A 16,709-nucleotide genomic window follows, 5' to 3' on the forward strand; every position below is an offset into this window, starting at 1 on the left:
AAAAAAAGTTTTAAGTTAAAGTTAAAGTTTAAGTTAAGTTCATAAGAACGCAGCAATATTTGTGTATAGATCTTAGATCTATAGAGTGAAGGACTTAAAGTTAAGTTTTTCCTTCAAGACTATGAATTTTTTTGGTGTTCAGGGGATTTGTATTTTTAGCTTTTCGTCAAAATATGTGGGCTACGGGAGGAATCAGAAAATTATAAAGCCATGAATAGAAGTTGAAAAGTTCAGAAAATTAAGACAGAAAAAGATAGTACGTAAACCATCTTTTTCAAATTTATTTTTCTTTAGTGAATTTTTTTAACTTTTGATCATAATTTTTCATTATTTGATTACCCTTGTCAAGTTGAAGGATGAATCCAAAAAAATGGATGCGAATCTAGAAAAAATTCAAACCAAACAGCATAAAAAGGACAATTTGCACAACTCTTGTCCGGAAGTACGAATCACTACGCTTTGCTCTTCCATTTCTCGAGCCCCGAAGAAACTGGCCCCTTAGTGTCCTCGCTTAGTGTTTGCAACAGTTGTGAACGTAGTCGTAAAAGAATCAATATCGTATCTTGACATAAGCCAAGAGGCCTGTCTTGTGCCACTCTACCTGGTCATATGAAACTAGGCATGCTTCCTACCTCCCAAGACTCTTTAATAGAATTCAAACAATTTCTCCCGTCTTTATCTATCTGCCACATTGGAAATAACTAACAATTAATTTATGTCAAACCCATCCTAAATAGAGAGAGGAATTCCCTAAACTACACTTTTCCCTGCACAAATTTCTTTGCATAACCAACATCCAAACATAGTCTAAGGCAATATACCAGTTGTGGATACCTCCCTAACTCTGAAAACTATATTCAACATTTCAACTACATTTCAACTTTTCTTAAAGGCAATGATATATAGCTTAGTGTATAACTTTATCATTCTAAAAACTAATGATCAATTGAGTGACAAAAAAGTCTCTCTTTTCAACTAAGAACTTCCTAGGATTTCTAGGTGTACCTAACCACAACAATTGTGTGCTGCCATCTTATCCCAATACTCCTCCTTTAGGATTCCATATATGATATATAGTACATTATGTAGGATTTCCCTTTTTAGGGTGGGTGGATGAACCATTTGCATGGAATCTTCAGAGGACGAGGTTATTGTAATCCATGTAAAGGAAATATATGGTAATAACGTTTACTTTTAGAATTATTAATAAACTTTTGGACCAAAATAAATTTCTTTCGCTAAGGAAAAAAAATTAACGTTAAAGATAGCCGAACCCACCAAATGCTCTAGCATTAGGCTACTCTGCAATACACTTCATTTTGTGCGGAAATCAATATATATGGAGTTGATTTTCGTACTCCCCAAGAAAGTGCAATACACTTCATTTTGTGCGGAAATCAATATATATGGAGTTGATTTTCGTACTCCCCAAGAAAGTGCAGTTCACGATTTAGGGGGTGCGAAAATCACTCCCCTATCTCAATCAAATGACTCTAAAAGTGAAACACAATATGACCTACCTTAAGAATAGGCCAACTTTGGGCCTAAAGCTGGGCCTAGTGGATTGTTGGGCCTGATAAAAATAAAACATTAAATTATACTATTTAAATATGACTAATATAGCACAATTTATGCAATAGTGTTTTTTCATCAAAGGATCTTAGAAAAAAGAAGAGTGGGCAGTGGAACCCTCACTAAATAAAGTGTCCATTAACCGTAGAAGGTAACTTTACATTATGATCATTCGCAAATTTACATAAAAACCAAATATTTTTTCATGTAATTTTAAAGAGGGGTACATAATAGATTCTTAATTCGTCCTAAAATACATCACTAATAAGAACTTCCATTTTATCTTACATTCTTCCACCTCTTAATTTGACTTAATTACCGTTAAGATAATCAAAAGTCAAGGGCCTTAACACATCACCCCCTTCTCTCTCTATCAACTCCACCTGCCCTTTCATCATATGCATATACACAACCCAATCCCCATTACTAATAAGAACTTCCATTTTATCTTACATTCTTCCCCCTCTTAATTTGACTTAATTACTGTTAAGATAATCAAAAGTCAAGGGCCTTAACACATCACCCCCTTCTCTCTCTATCAACTCCACCTGCCCTTTCATCATATGCATATACACAACCCAATCCCCATTCCCAATCGGACTCGGCATGGGCATCACATAACCCGCTTCCCCGCCCCACGGGAAATGGTACGACCCGAACACCGGCTTTCCCCACCCGAACTCAACTTTTGAGACCGGAAACCGCTGGCCCGACGATACCACCAAAGCCGGCCCATTGGGCCCATCTTCCCCGCCTGCATAAATTCGAGCCACAATTGGCTCGGGCCTTTGGGCCTCCACCCAATCAATTAAATCTAAGAAGTGGTCCTTGGTAACAGCAGTTTCTAGAAACTCATGAACCGAATCAGCAACTGAACTCAGCGACTGGTTGGTTAATACTCGAACGGGCTTTTCTCCGTATGGAATCGACAAGACGTTTCCGAAGTAGGAAGTAAATAGTTTCGACTTTTCCATCTCTCCTTCGCTCAATCTCATCCGTCCATCCACCACAATTCCAAGTTTACAAAATTGCCCTTTTCCTGTTACTCCAGCGGCAACTAGTTTCCATAAAAACGCACAAAATGTCTCGAGCTTTGTCTTGTGGGCTCCATTGGCACTAGCGAGTAACTGGAGGCGGATGAGTTGGTCGGCGGAGATGTAGTAGATGCGACTTATGAGGTGGTCGGCGGGTTGGGGTTCTGGTGGCGGGGGTAAGGCGGAGATAGGGATGTATAGGTTGTTTAGGGAGGACGAGTGTAATCCTGGGCGACGGGGGCAAAGGAGTGATCGGCGAAATGATGGTCGGAGTGAAAGTGTCATGGAGCGGGCCGTCTCAGCCCATGAGATAAGGAACATGTTGGTGGAGTAAGCGTCAGCCACCCGGTGATCGAACGTGCATGCCACCACAAGTCCGCCACATTTGAGTTTTGTAGCCTGCAACTCCAAAAACCATTATTTAGCAAGTAAAAAATTTTCGTAGGGAAAAAAACATTTACAATGATGTAGTAATAATGAAAGTATTGGTTTGAAATTAAGGACTGTAAACAGCACATTATTTCTATTTATAAATCTTTTTACAGTTTCTTTGCCTTGAATCACACGATTTGTTAGCATTACCTGTATTCTTTTCCTCTTATTTTAAAACCACATTTATTCTTGGCGGTTAAAACCATTTTAAAAATTTTAATTGCCTTAGGTATTGTATATATCGTGTTGGTCACAGTTGCAAAACTTGCATGGGCCAAAACTGAGTGGTTGACACTAAAAAACACATTGTTTGTAGATAGGAAGTTTCTAAATTGAATAAAGTGCTTTCTTGTGATCAAGATTTCCAACCAATAATTTTCATTTTAAGAATCTATTATACTTATTACTCCCTCTGTTCCCTTTTTAAAGTCCAGTATTTTATTTTGGGATGTCCTTTAATAAGTGTTCATTTTGTAAAGTTAGTGGGTAAAAGTTGGTACATTTTCGATTTTGCCCATAAAAGTAGATTCCATTTTGAAAAGTTAGTAAGTAAAAGTATAATGATGATGTCTCCAAAGAGGATAAGTAGGGAAAGTGAAGGTAAAAATTGATGTGAAAAGTGTAATGATGTTGTTTTCTTAATAAGTTGAAGTTACGAAACGGGACATTTAAAAAGAGGACGGAGGGAGTATATCATAGTAAGAGCATTTCTAAATAGTGGCGTAGCTAGAAATATGTATCAGTGGGATACTATGAAATAAAAATTCCGATGACAGCAAATCTCAAACATCCCACCGATCCACGATTTTATGTTTTTTGGCAACAAAACGATGGCTTGCATGTTACATCACGAGAAACAGAAACGAACGGGAGTTTTCAACTTTTGAAGCAGTGTTTTGTTCACCCACCTATTACGAATCCTAAATAAAGTAGATAATGTTATAATGTTCACTTTATTTTTTAGTTATTGAATAGAATATCATTTATATGTGCATATTTGGGCGAGTTAGTTGAATTATATAAAAAGCAATAGCTCTTTCGATTCAAATAAACCTAAAACGATAACGAAGAAAAAAATTGCAGTGGAGGCCTGTGCCCCTAATGGGCCTTCATTGGCTCGATCAGGATGAGCACAACGAGCTCTTCACGTTTTTCGTAGAAAGGATTTATTAATCAAAAAGATTGTACAAGGAACATACACAATGATTAAGGAGGCTTTATGCAGTTCGTGAAAACAAGACATGAAAATGTACTGTGGATCTGAGCTCTTCATTTTTGTTTTATGGACACTTTCATGTCTTGTTTTTATGTTTTGATGAATATTAAAGATTAAGGATAGGACGAAATTACAATGCGGGAGATGCTCTTGGAATATTGAGGTGCAACCGACCTGTTGTGCCCTCCATATATGGCTCATCCCAGGCCCAAAAAGAAAGTACAAAACGTTTGTTTTGTTTAGTTTGTTTTGGACATGGGAAAGTAATACATGAAAGAAACATGTGTGGCATGAAAAAAATTCAAGAACTAGCAAGATATTTGGAGTAAACATGCAACATTAATTATAACAAAAGTGGTCGGTCCTATCAGGTGGCTGATGATATTTCTATCACTGTGCATGATATTTTGCAAATACTAATATCTACTAGACGAGTCGACAAACAAAAGGAACAGTTCTGATTAATAGTACTGACCAGGGAAGAATGAAATATAATTGAAATTCACATCTCAAATTTCTTGTGTTGATGAATAATAACGACATTAATTTCTTGGATAATTTACAAGCCCTATTCTTCAAGTTCTGGTGCATGGGATTTTTTCACCAAGAACATCTTCAGAGGAGAGAGAGAGAGAGAGAGAGAGAGAGAGAGAGAGAGAGAGAGAGCGCAATACCTGAACACAAAGCACCCCTTGCTTCTTCTTAGGCACCAACTTACCTTCAACACTCTCATCAGGATTATAAAAGTCAAGATCACAGAGGTCCACTTCAGCAAAGGCCTCAATGAAATCAACTCCTCTGTTATTACAGAGAATCTCAGGCTCACCCACAGTGTTCTGGACTATCTCCCCAGCAAATGGGTAGTAGGAAACCAGAACCTGGGCCAAGGACTTCTTCAAGACACCGCACATGGACCCAAATGTGAACAAGTTGTCCTCTTCTGGGGTCTTTTTGTAACAAAAGAAAACTCCCACGTCCACCGGCGGCAGCAGCAAGTCCAGGTTGGACATTGGTAGCCAATGCTCCTGCATTGGCAGCACGGTCGCCACCACCTCTTTCTTGCTCACCGCCACCACGAAGTCTCCTTTCGCAACCATATTTTTGAGAGAGAGAGAGAGAGAGATGGGTTGGTATGGGTGGTGGGATTCTGGGAGATGGGGGCTTGATTTATAGGAACTTTGGGGTCGAATTTTTTAGTTATAAAGTCAGTAGTCCTTTTTTTCTGTTGTCACTATTAATCTAGGTGATATATATAGACAATCAAACCAACTTATTTAATTTTAAATATGAGGGTGTGAAAAAAAAAAACCCATGAATCCAGTCCGAACTGGTTTGATATACGGGTTTGGTCCAGGTTTTTGGTACTTTGATTCGGACATAGTTCAGAAACTAGAGAATCGTTTAAAAAGAAATCCGATCCGTTTGAGATTTTATGGTCGTGATTTAATTTTATAAGTTGGGAACGATACTAATCATTTGTATATTATTTGTGTTAATTGGAATACATCCTAAAGAAAATAGACAAAAGTTATTCAGTGCACTTGGGACATGCCTAGGGGTGATATCGAGAAATTGTCACAGGGTGCACAAACTCAGTAGATAAGTTTGTAAGGATTAGTGATATTGTACTAATAGTTTTAAGATCTGATTACATATAATTTTAAGTTCAACTATATGTCAAAATTTCAAGTACTCTTCGAGACTCGATCTCTCAATGCTTTTCTTCTTAATTAGTGTTTGTGGTGTCAAAATGACAGTGAGGAAGACCCAAGGAATAAAAACGGGGCCTCATGTGCTGTGATGGAATCTGAAAACAGTCTTTAGATTTATTGCAATCCGAAGGGGTTTGGCCAAGCGGTCTTCTATTATGAGATCACAAATTCTATTTCTACGGAGGCCAAATTAATATTTCAAGCATTGGGGCCACTGAGGTAATGTCCAGTCGTTACTTTCAGGGGTCCGGAATTAGTCGAAGTGTGCGCAAGCTAGCCGGATATCCGGTTATCAAAAAAAAAAAATTGGACTTTGTTTCGCACACCTAAGCCATATCAGAGCTAGTTAGATCTTGAGTAGCCTCAACTAATGTGGTCGAGTCTCCGTTGCCCAAATCAAATCACATATTGTCTCCTTAATTCGTACTCCCACATGCGCACATCCGATCCGCACGCGAGAGAGAGTGTTAGACTTTATCCCACTCTGCTCATCTAAACCATATATCCAAACTTGCAAGTAAAAATCTGTGGGTATTGATTTACCGTTGGGTATACTCCAATCCTCATGATCTGTTTCTAATCATTACATTTGTGGGAGCAGTAAATCCTACACAAATTTTGGGTGGGTGTTTCTTTTAAGGAAGAGGAACCCTCCAACCAATGTACGTAGGAAAATTGACCACTCTATTAGATAAAAGAGCTATGCTACGTGCACAGCAGCTTGTACACAGCAGCTGTGCACAATCTCATTTTCTCCCGGCTCGGGTCGCACAAAGATGATTGGAGCCGCTCATGTTGTTCCTAAATTCTGAAGTGATTTTGGGTGTTTTGTTAACGCCTCTAACAATATCGAACGAAGCTCATTTTTTACAGAGACCTTAAACGACATATTTAGAATAACATGAGCGGCTCCGATCATCTTTGTGTAACCCGAGACGGGAGAAAATGGGATCTGTGCACAGCTGCTGTGTACAAGCTGCTGTGCACGTAGCTTTTCTATTGATAAAAACAACAAGAAAAAGGCTATATATATGATGCTGTTCTTTGGCATTCTACACCCAACAAATGCTGGAGTTACATTTTTTTTAGAGGCAAAAGAAATTTTATTAATCTTTGAATTTGAGTTAAAAAGATTAAACGGAACACGTGAAAAGAGGCATCACAATAAGGAGAAAGCATTCCAATAATGTTGGCACCAAGACCCTCGACAATCATATGCCAAACATGGACCCAAAAAGAAAAAATACTCAAGTTGACAAGGGATCAACCAAAATAAAAATTACATATAGGGCCGGCAATGGCCTAAAGCCATGACTGCAGCCAGTGGCGGAGCTATGATTGGCCAACACTGGGGTCAAATATCTCTAACATACTCCTTTCGTTCCAAAATGATAAAGTTATGCCAGTATTATAATTGGCCATGTTTATGTATCTTTATTAACTACTCACTCCGTCCGGATTTAATTGTTCCTAGTTCTATTCTAACCGGCTAAAAAATGGGTTGTATCTTTAAATCCGTAGTGAATTTCATATCGAATATAGATTTTATTTAATAGATCTCGATTCGTTCTATAATACAATATTTTTCGAAATCACGTAAAACATTATAAATTGGAAGATCTAATCAATTGAAAAATGGCACGAACTCCAAAAAAAAGACTATTAATTCCGGACGGAGGGAGGGAGGGAGTATTATAGCTTTATAAAGTCAAGTCATTCTCTCACAATACATCATCTTAATTTAATTCAAAAATTAAGTACTTATTTTAGTTTTTTTTGCTCGGCAAAAGAAATGTATTAATCTTTGAAAAAAAGATACAAAGATTAAACGGACCAAGTGCACAACGACTAGCGCCACCTGAGATCCAAAAAAAAAAACCAGGAAGGCAAGACACCAACAAAAAGCAAAGACCCACCGAAAACACATACCTCAAAACAAAGAAACTAAGATGAAACAAACGCGACCTCCAACACGGAAACCTCCAACATGAAAAAACAAACATGAACGCTACTAGGAACCTCAAATTCAAAAGCAAACACCCAAAACGAACACTAACCGAAACACCATCACCAAACGGAAGCATAAGGATTAAAACTCCAGAGAGAGCGATGCACACTCATCCAAATTAATCTGCAATTTCTCCATCCTCCAAAACATCGAAATCACCATTCTCCCTTTCAGCCAAATTCTCAAGCTGGATTTCAACATATTTCTTCAAATTCAAATCCGTCCCTCCATGATATTTTACTCCCAACAAAGTGCCAGTGTCTATTATCTTACGGGCTCCCTTAAGTAAGATAGAGTTCCTATTGTTAATGTCGAAGGAAGACAAAGAAGAAGAAATTACTTATTTTAGTTAATGGAATACACCCTCCGTGAAGATTCGTATAGTGAGATTGTATGGTGGAGTTATTACTCCTATGTTTCTGATATATTCCCTTCCGAATGTTAATTCGCATAATGCTATATACTCGGATTGTTGTAATTTGACTTATAAATGGTTTCAGGATATTTTTTTTCATCGGCAGAAAAATTTATTAATAAACCGTACATAAATGGAATTACGATAGAAAGCATCACAACCGCAACAATACATCCCAACGGGGGTTATCACCTATGGCAACGGACAATCATATGCATTGCCTAAAACTTGTTTGCCATTTTCTTAAGCAGACAGATCAATGTAATTTGTTTGTTTAAGATTTGCGCATATCACGGCGGCAATTTATATGGTTTGCCATCCCTTTCCACTGACCGCTCAAACCTCTCTCTCTCTCTCTCTCTCTCTCTCTCTCTCTCTCGTACCACTGTGTAAACTCTATTGACCTTACACTAATTAATTGGAGTATCTGATTAATGCATGACATTAGCTGAAATTGATGTTGCTCCTTCCCTTAATGACATAACTACTCTCTCTCTCTCTCTCTCTCTCTCTCTCTCTCTCTCTCTCTCTCTCATCATTGAGTGAGCACGCTTGGAGTGGTTAATCATTGCTTAGCTTAAGAATGAGATTGATTGCAATGACTGCAATGACGACAATGGAAGTGTGATTCAGCCATTTATTTGAAGATCTCAATGGAAGTGTGTGTTTTTTTTTGCTCGGCCTCAATGGAAGTGTGTTTTGAGAGCAAATATATTTGGAAATGAGAAAAACTTCACGGAGCGGCGCAATCTACCTCAATAGACTTTTTTTTGGCCGCTCCGTGAACAGGGTGTTTACGGAGCGGTACAATCTCAGCTATTCATTCGCGTAATCAATGACTGATATTCGTGTCCATTCAATATATATATATATATATATATATATATATAATATGTCCATGTGATGTGGTCTGGACTCCGTGGATACTCCCCAACAAATTGGGTCTATGCACACACAGAACAACCTCTGGCGGATCAAACTCCTAACACAGCCATGCATTATACAGGACTTTATTATAGAGCGATACCATATCTTGAATCATTTATACGCCGCACTCATGGTCGAAACCTAATTAAGTTCTCTTAATTAGAGTGTATGTTAACTTTTATTTGTAAGTCAGAGTGTTCGAACTAGCTTACACATATCTTAACTAATCTCTAAAAGTTTGATCACACCATTCACTAGACAGACCCCTTAAAACAAGACCCCTTAAAACAAGGACAACTCCCGTATAGACTAGCTCCATAAGCTCTGACAACATTTGCGAGATTTCAAAATTGAGAGTACTACTTTAGATGAAAGTAAATCCCCCTAGCTTACATTTGTCACCTTGCATTAATATAATTTTCAACCACAATTCTTTTCTTTTTTAAAAAGTTCTACTATTACACAGGGTTTTTTTTTAACTACCTAACTATGGATCCACCATCACTAGGTTTCTTATATGATTTTTTTTCCTTATATCCTGACTCTTTAGTCTTTAATTTAAAATCTTCTTATAATTAAAGAAATCCCTTTTTTATTTTTTTGTTCGACAAAAGAATTTTATTAATCTTTGAATCCGAAAATTACAAAGAAATCCCAAATTAGAAAGTGATTGGCCTAAGTGAAATATCTAAGAACTTATCTAAATTGGAAAAACTAAATTACATATAACGTCTTTGACTTCAAAATTTGAAGCTCGATGTTTTCAAGCATCCTGACTTTCAAACCTGATGTCAATTTTATTTTTGTTTTTGTTTTTGAACGGCAAATACCGTTTCAAAGTTATATATATGATATGAAGTGTTTGAACAAAATAATAAATGTCCGCAATTTATCCTGTTGTCGTAGATTGATTCCTGTATGTACGTTGTATTGATGTTGTATGTGTCAAGGGCTATGCGAATTAAAGCGTGCATTTTTAGTATGAAACCTTATTTGCAAACTTTGTGCCGACATTGCAAGATGTTTGACATATTCTATCATTGATACTTTCAATGACATGTAAGAATATCGAGCATGATTCAAGATGCCACACTTTTATTTGTTCCGTTAAATTATTACTATAAATTTTTATACTCTGCATGCGTTTGAGAAAAATCGTCGGTTATACTATTAGTTGTTGTATGCTAATTTCATTTTCTAAGTTGATAAATATTCAATCTCTCCATTCTATTTTTCGTCCACAAATTCGTCACCACTAGTAAAAATTTATAATTCCGTCGCTGTTTCCAGGTAAATATCAACACCAAATTAAGGACATGGTGTTCAAATTTCGATGAACCTTAGTAAAATTAAAAAAATCATGCAACAATATTCGTTAGGAATTCAATCAATACCACAGAACACGTAGGATGTCATATGCCATGGGTAGACCTGTCAATATTGGCCAAAATTGAACCACAATGAAATTTCGGCCTATACCATTCATAAAATTTCTTTGCCGTTCAAAAAACTTTTATCAAATTAATGTAAGCAGTCAAACATGGCACAATCAAACGTCGCAGGTTTTTTTTTTTTTTGGTTTTGGATATCTATTTTAATTGGTGTCTTGCTACTTGGGTATTGGAAATTCATGACTGGTCAAGTAGTATGTGCTAATCTATTTGGGGGATAATTTTTTTTTTATTTTCCCGTTCTCCTTAATTAATTATTTTCTTGCCGTAATTTTCTCTCACCCATGTACTATTTTTGTTATATAAAAAAAAAAACATGGCGCGAAATGCTAGGGTTGATGTGTAGGGCAAGGTTGTTTTGAAATGGTTGGCTATGACCGCAAATACTGAAAAGACAACGAATTTATTTTTCGCTTTATGAGACATATTATGATTCTCTCATAATGTATCACCTTTAATTTAAAAAATAAGTACTTATTTAAAAAATAAATACTTATTTCCTTTAGCGAAACGGGGCCTCACTGCCTTAGCATTTTGGTTAAGATGGAGAAGCTAGCTGAACTACTTTGATCATGAATTTCCTTGATTAGTAAGTTCAACTCAAAAATTAATCTTACCACCTGTTGCGACGACGACTCCATAAGTTCAAAATTTTGTATATTATCCACGAGTGGGAAAAAAAAAAAAGTCATTGTCTTCCACGCGGAATAATGTTACGAGGATATTAGTTTGTCAATTTTCAAATTCCCATTTTAAGAAGGTAATTGGGAATACTTACCCCAAAAACAAAAAAAAAAAGGTACTGTAATTGGGAATAAGGTCATCCACAGTGGTATAATCAAAAATGGATAATCAAAAGTTGACACATCAGCTTTTGATTATCCATTTAAGAGGTTCCTAAGCTTAACAATGTTGAGATCCACAATGGTCACTTCTAATCCATAACTAAAATAAGGGATCCACTACAATTTCACTCTCTTACCCCTTATGTTTTCCACCATTGATCACTTCCCTCCATTACACTTTTTTTTGGCAAAAATATATCAATTTTCTCCTTTAATTTTGGAAAAAAACTTGGTGATGTCCTTCCCTCATATTATGAATTTGGAAAAAAAATCATGTACTCAAAAAAAAAAAAAAAAAACAGATGTGTTCTTGAATTTTGTAGAAAAATGCAAGGTTCTTTATGTACTCAACCACAGGGAGAGGAACGAATAAAATAAAAACGGAAAAAAAAAATACCTTAATCCTGCGACAATGAATTGAATTGTAAATGATTGAAAGATATGAGCTTCACTTTTGAAAGGAAAGAAAAAGAAAGAGTTTGTGGCTGAAGAACATGAGATATAGAGCAGACGAAAAAAATAAGAAGAAAATACCATTTGAAACACGCGTGTATATAAATTTTAGAACCAGTTAACTTATGTGGTGTGAGATCCACAAATTTTGATTATTAAAAAATGTTGTTAGTTTTGGTTATCCAAAGCCCAAAATTTGATTATTTCTAAGAATGTTGTTAAGTTTGATTATGCCATTGTAAGCCATCTTTTACCCCAATATTGTTAACTTTAAAAATAATTTACTTTTGATTATACCACTATGGATGACTTAAGTCATCATCTTCTACGCGGAATCATTTTGATCAGTAACGCTTCGAAATTGATCACCCATGTAAACTAGTACTCATGTAGAGCCGCCACTGCATACCACAGAGATGCTCATTAAAATAAAATTCGGAGGCCGAGTGATGATCGATCGAGTTGATCTGTTCCAACTACGTACCTCGTCAAACCGGCCAGTTTTGTTTAATTGCAGTGTACGTACGTTGCTATATGCTTAACCAAATTGTTCATCAACTTAGTTGAATTTCTGGGCGATCGAGGAAGTCTAACTAATACATTATACTATTTCCAAGGCACCAACTGCCCACATTTCAAGTCTAAGTAGTTTTAATTTACTAGGAAAATCATCGGCATTAATTATTGATGGCCGACCGATGTTGCTCGTTAAGTTTTTTCTTCGTGCATGTTAAGATCATAGTCCATTTTTATTTTATTTTTGGATTCCCTTTTGATAACTCAATATTCGGTTGGGTGGACCAATTAATTTGAGACCAATTAATTTGAGAGAGAGAGACCATCTCCATCGTTCACTAGTTGGAGTAATTAACGCCCGGACAAAGTCTCGTGTGGAATTAATGACCCAAGACATGAATTGATAACATGTAGGCTGGAGTCAAATATCAGACCATGGCTAGCTAGCTTAATTCCTAAGAAACTTAGATATCACTTCGCCAACCTTTAAGGGTTCATTTTTGTGTGGATTCTTGGAGATTTTACCAACACTTTGAAATTGCATTAAAACGCGATGCTTGGATAACGAAATTAATGGAATTAAGTTTCTTAATTGCCGTATGTATATAGAAAAGTATCAAAGTTCTCAGCAAACTCTATAAAAATGATCGACTCGGATCATGATACTGTATCTCTCGAAGGATCACATTGAAGCGCACTATAATATTTCTTTGTACGTTGCTGCACTACAGAACCACCGAGTCCAAAATCGATATCTCAAATTCCAAGACAAATTCCATGTCAAAGAATCTCTCTACATGCATCAACAAATCTTTGTTTTAAACTGGAAGTGGAAAGTGGTTATTGAAAGTTTTAGAGGGTGGAACATACTATATGTGATACGTACAGGACAAACATAACTATATGGACAAACATAACTATGCCTTTTCAATAGATTGGTGTATTGAGCAATCCATAGATTTGAAGTTGGTGTATTGAGCAATCCATAGATTAATTCAAAAAGTTGGTTGTGGGTGGTTGATAAGAAAACTTATTTGTTGGAAAACCACTGTACATTGGATTAACAAAAAAGGAAATAATTTTGTCACTCTCTTTTTTGTTAACGTCATTCATCTGCAAGTATATTTTTGGTGCAAAAATACACTTGCAGAGCGGTGGGGTAGTCTTGCTCTTCTTATATGGATTTGAGTGACAAAAAAGTATCGCTTTTTTTTACTAGGGAGACTTCTCTTATGCAACTTTGAATCCTAAGATTTCTGGGTGTAGTGTACCTATCTTTTTTTTTATTTAAGGTGTACCTAACCTAATTAACCACGAAACAATTGTGCTGCCAACCTATCCATTAGTCCTAGTTTTTTAGGGTTCCCTGTATAGGTAGTGCATTAGGTAGGGTTTCCTTTTCTAGTGTGGGTGAGCCATTAGGCCTTTCATAGGACGAGGTCATTGTAATCCCTCTCATATTAGCCAAATAGAGGACAAGATTATGGAAAATTAATTTGAATTATTAATATGTAGATTTTTATTTGATTAATTAGAAAGTCAGCTCCTCATATATTCAGCAAACTAATGGAACTCGCGACTGCAAAGAATTTGAGGGTGTTTGCGATAGCCATTGGAATCGTTTGGGGCCTTTGGCAAGAAGTGATTTTTCGGTAAGCCTTCTTTACTATAGATGTGAGAATATTATATTACAGTTATCTCAAATTTTTGTAGTCGTCCCTCTAATTTTACAATTATATCAATTTCGTCCCTCTAGTTTCAATTGCTACCAAATAAACTCTGTAGTTTGTTTTACGTTTCAAATTAGTAAAATCGTTAACACCATTAATGAAACTAACGGAAAAATATAATTAAAAAATTAAGTGCTCCAATTTTTAATCCGATTGAACTGGTTGCAATCACTTGAACTGCACATCTGCAGTCCAAACCTAGACAGCAGACAAGCCATTTCCTTTGTGGAGCCCCATGTCACCTAAACAGACCATCCTAATCGTCCAAACCTAAACCGCAGACAAGTCATTTTTTTTGTGGAGCCCCTTGTCACCTAAACATACCGTCCTAAACGTTTATTTCATTAAATGTCACAAAAAGTCTAAGGCTCCGTTTCGGAAATCTTCTTTAAAAATAAGTACTTATTTTGCCACTTCTTATTCAAAAAATAAGAAGGGTCATTCCACAAAATCCAAATAAAAAGTTCCTTTCACATTTTTAAACTCAAAAATAATGTAAATGAAAAAAAAATTAATTTTTTTTGCACCGTATTAAAGATCTTAATGAGATCTATCAAACAAGATCCATAGTGATAGGAAAATTATTTGCGTAAATACATGATTTTTGAGCTTGAAGTTGCCTTATACAAAAAATAAGACTGTTGCTATGATAATGGGCGCCGGGGGAGGGAAATCATATTGGCGGCTGTGCCGGGCCGTCTCCGGCCACATGACGGCCGATCCAAGCCATTCAAAAATTCTAAAAAAAAAAATCGAGGGGCTTTTGCGGAAATCAACGGCATCCGAGATGTGTAGGGTGCTTGATCCGAGCACCCCTTTTCCGTGTATATATTATCATATATACACGGAAAAGGGGTGCTCGGATCAAGCACCCTACACATCTCGGATGCCGTTGATTTCCGCAAAAGCCCCTCGATTTTTTTTTTTAGAATTTTTGAATGGCTTGGATCGGCCGTCATGTGGCCGGAGACGGCCCGGCACAGCCGCCGGTATGATTTCCCTCCCGGCGCCCATTGATACCTATATAAATTCTTTCAAAATAAGTAGAACCCTTCTTATTTTCCGAAACAACCCTTCTTATTCAACAAAAAATAAGTTCTTAACTTGTTTTTGGAAGCCAGCCTAAGGAAATTACAATAAAACGTGAATAAGAAACCAAAGCAAAGGACATATATATCACACAACTATTGGAGTAATTGTCATGTCAAACGTATTGTGCCGCCAGACGGATCCCTCAACAAAATGTGTCGGGCTTTCCCTGACAAATGACGACGACATTTTTTTTGTGTAGAATGTTGTCATAATTGGAGTACAAAGGTTTTAGCATTAAACGTGAATGACATGGATTTCTCATATGGAAGAAAGGAAATAAAGACAAAAATATTTTTCTGAAATTTGGGGTTCAGTCAAAAAAGTTCATTAAAGAAGGGAACCTAGACTCAGTAGAAAAATAGAAAACATGGAGGTCATAACGCCAAAAAAAGAGCTGTGCGGTCGACCTGACCTGGTAACGAAGAAGAAATCGATAAAAACTGAGGATCCGACATGTTCAATTGCAGAAGCCATTCTAAGGAAGATTAGGCTGGCATCTGTTAATTGAATACCAGCGCTTAGTAGCCTACCTCGGCGTAATGTTATGCAATAAATCGTAAATCAGTGAAAAATATAGTTATACTTTAACAATGATGTGTTCAACGCTAGCAATTTTCTTTTTGAAATTGTTTTAAATTTTTTCATGATGTTTGTAGAAATACAAGAGTTTGTACGTAGCTTGTAATCACTTTGCACTATAAATCCAAAAAAAAAAACAAATTTTATTATATGGATTTTAGTTAATAAAATGCTACTATTAATTAATCAATCAGGCATTGGATTCGTTGTAGTTTTTTTTTTTTTTTTTAAATCAGGCATTGGATTCAAAAACAAATTTGGTGGAACAGAGAAAAGAACGAGACTTGTAAATCAGGCCTAACCAAGCAGAGTGAAACCAAACTTACGGGCCTACAAATCAGGCCCATGAGGCTTGCAAATCCCGAAATCAGGCCTAACCAAGCTCAGTGGAAACAAAAATTATGGGCCTGCACAATTCGCACTCTCTTAGTTTGGACAAAATGCTGGGCCGGTCCTATTTTTGTAATTCACGGCTAGGGAGATGCTTCTCCTATAAGTCCAATTGATGAGAAGGTCTTGAGCATGTATTTTTACAATATTGCCCTGATGAAGCCAGACAGCAGACGCGCACAGCACACCAACTATTGATTGTCCGTCCACATCACTCTTTTTTCAACACACCAACTGTGTACTTTTCTGCTGCCTGTCACTAACGACGGCGACGCCACCATCACCAATGACGCCACCATCTTCACCACCGCCCATCCCTCCACAGCCGCCCTCCCTC

At 36.7% G+C, this 16,709-nt stretch overlaps 1 protein-coding gene across 1 annotated transcript; it reads right to left on the reverse strand.

Moving 5' to 3' along the window:
- Nucleotides 1–1,691: 1,691 nt before the first annotated feature.
- On the reverse strand, nucleotides 1,692–5,425 carry LOC131304046 (coniferyl alcohol acyltransferase-like). The gene is made up of 2 exons (XM_058331142.1): nucleotides 4,929–5,425; nucleotides 1,692–3,005 (listed from the first exon to the last, which is right to left on the reverse strand). Exons 1-2 carry the CDS (start codon nucleotides 5,349–5,351, stop codon nucleotides 2,049–2,051), a joined length of 1,380 nt encoding a protein of 459 aa, XP_058187125.1. The 5' UTR covers nucleotides 5,352–5,425; the 3' UTR covers nucleotides 1,692–2,048.
- Between the last annotated feature and the right edge of the window lie 11,284 nt (nucleotides 5,426–16,709).

Source organism: Rhododendron vialii, chromosome 10a (genome assembly GCF_030253575.1).
Source record: "Rhododendron vialii isolate Sample 1 chromosome 10a, ASM3025357v1".
NCBI lineage: Eukaryota > Viridiplantae > Streptophyta > Magnoliopsida > Ericales > Ericaceae > Rhododendron > Rhododendron vialii.

Bases quoted from the DNA above. Each gene is read 5' to 3' on its own strand.
- LOC131304046 (XM_058331142.1), bottom strand. From the start codon at position 5,351: ATGGTTGCGAAAGGAGACTTCGTGGTGGCGGTGAGCAAGAAAGAGGTG. The intron at 3,006-4,928 runs GTATTGCGCTCT...TTGGAGTTGCAG, and splicing joins AAGGGGTGCTTTGTGTTCAG to GCTACAAAACTCAAATGTGG.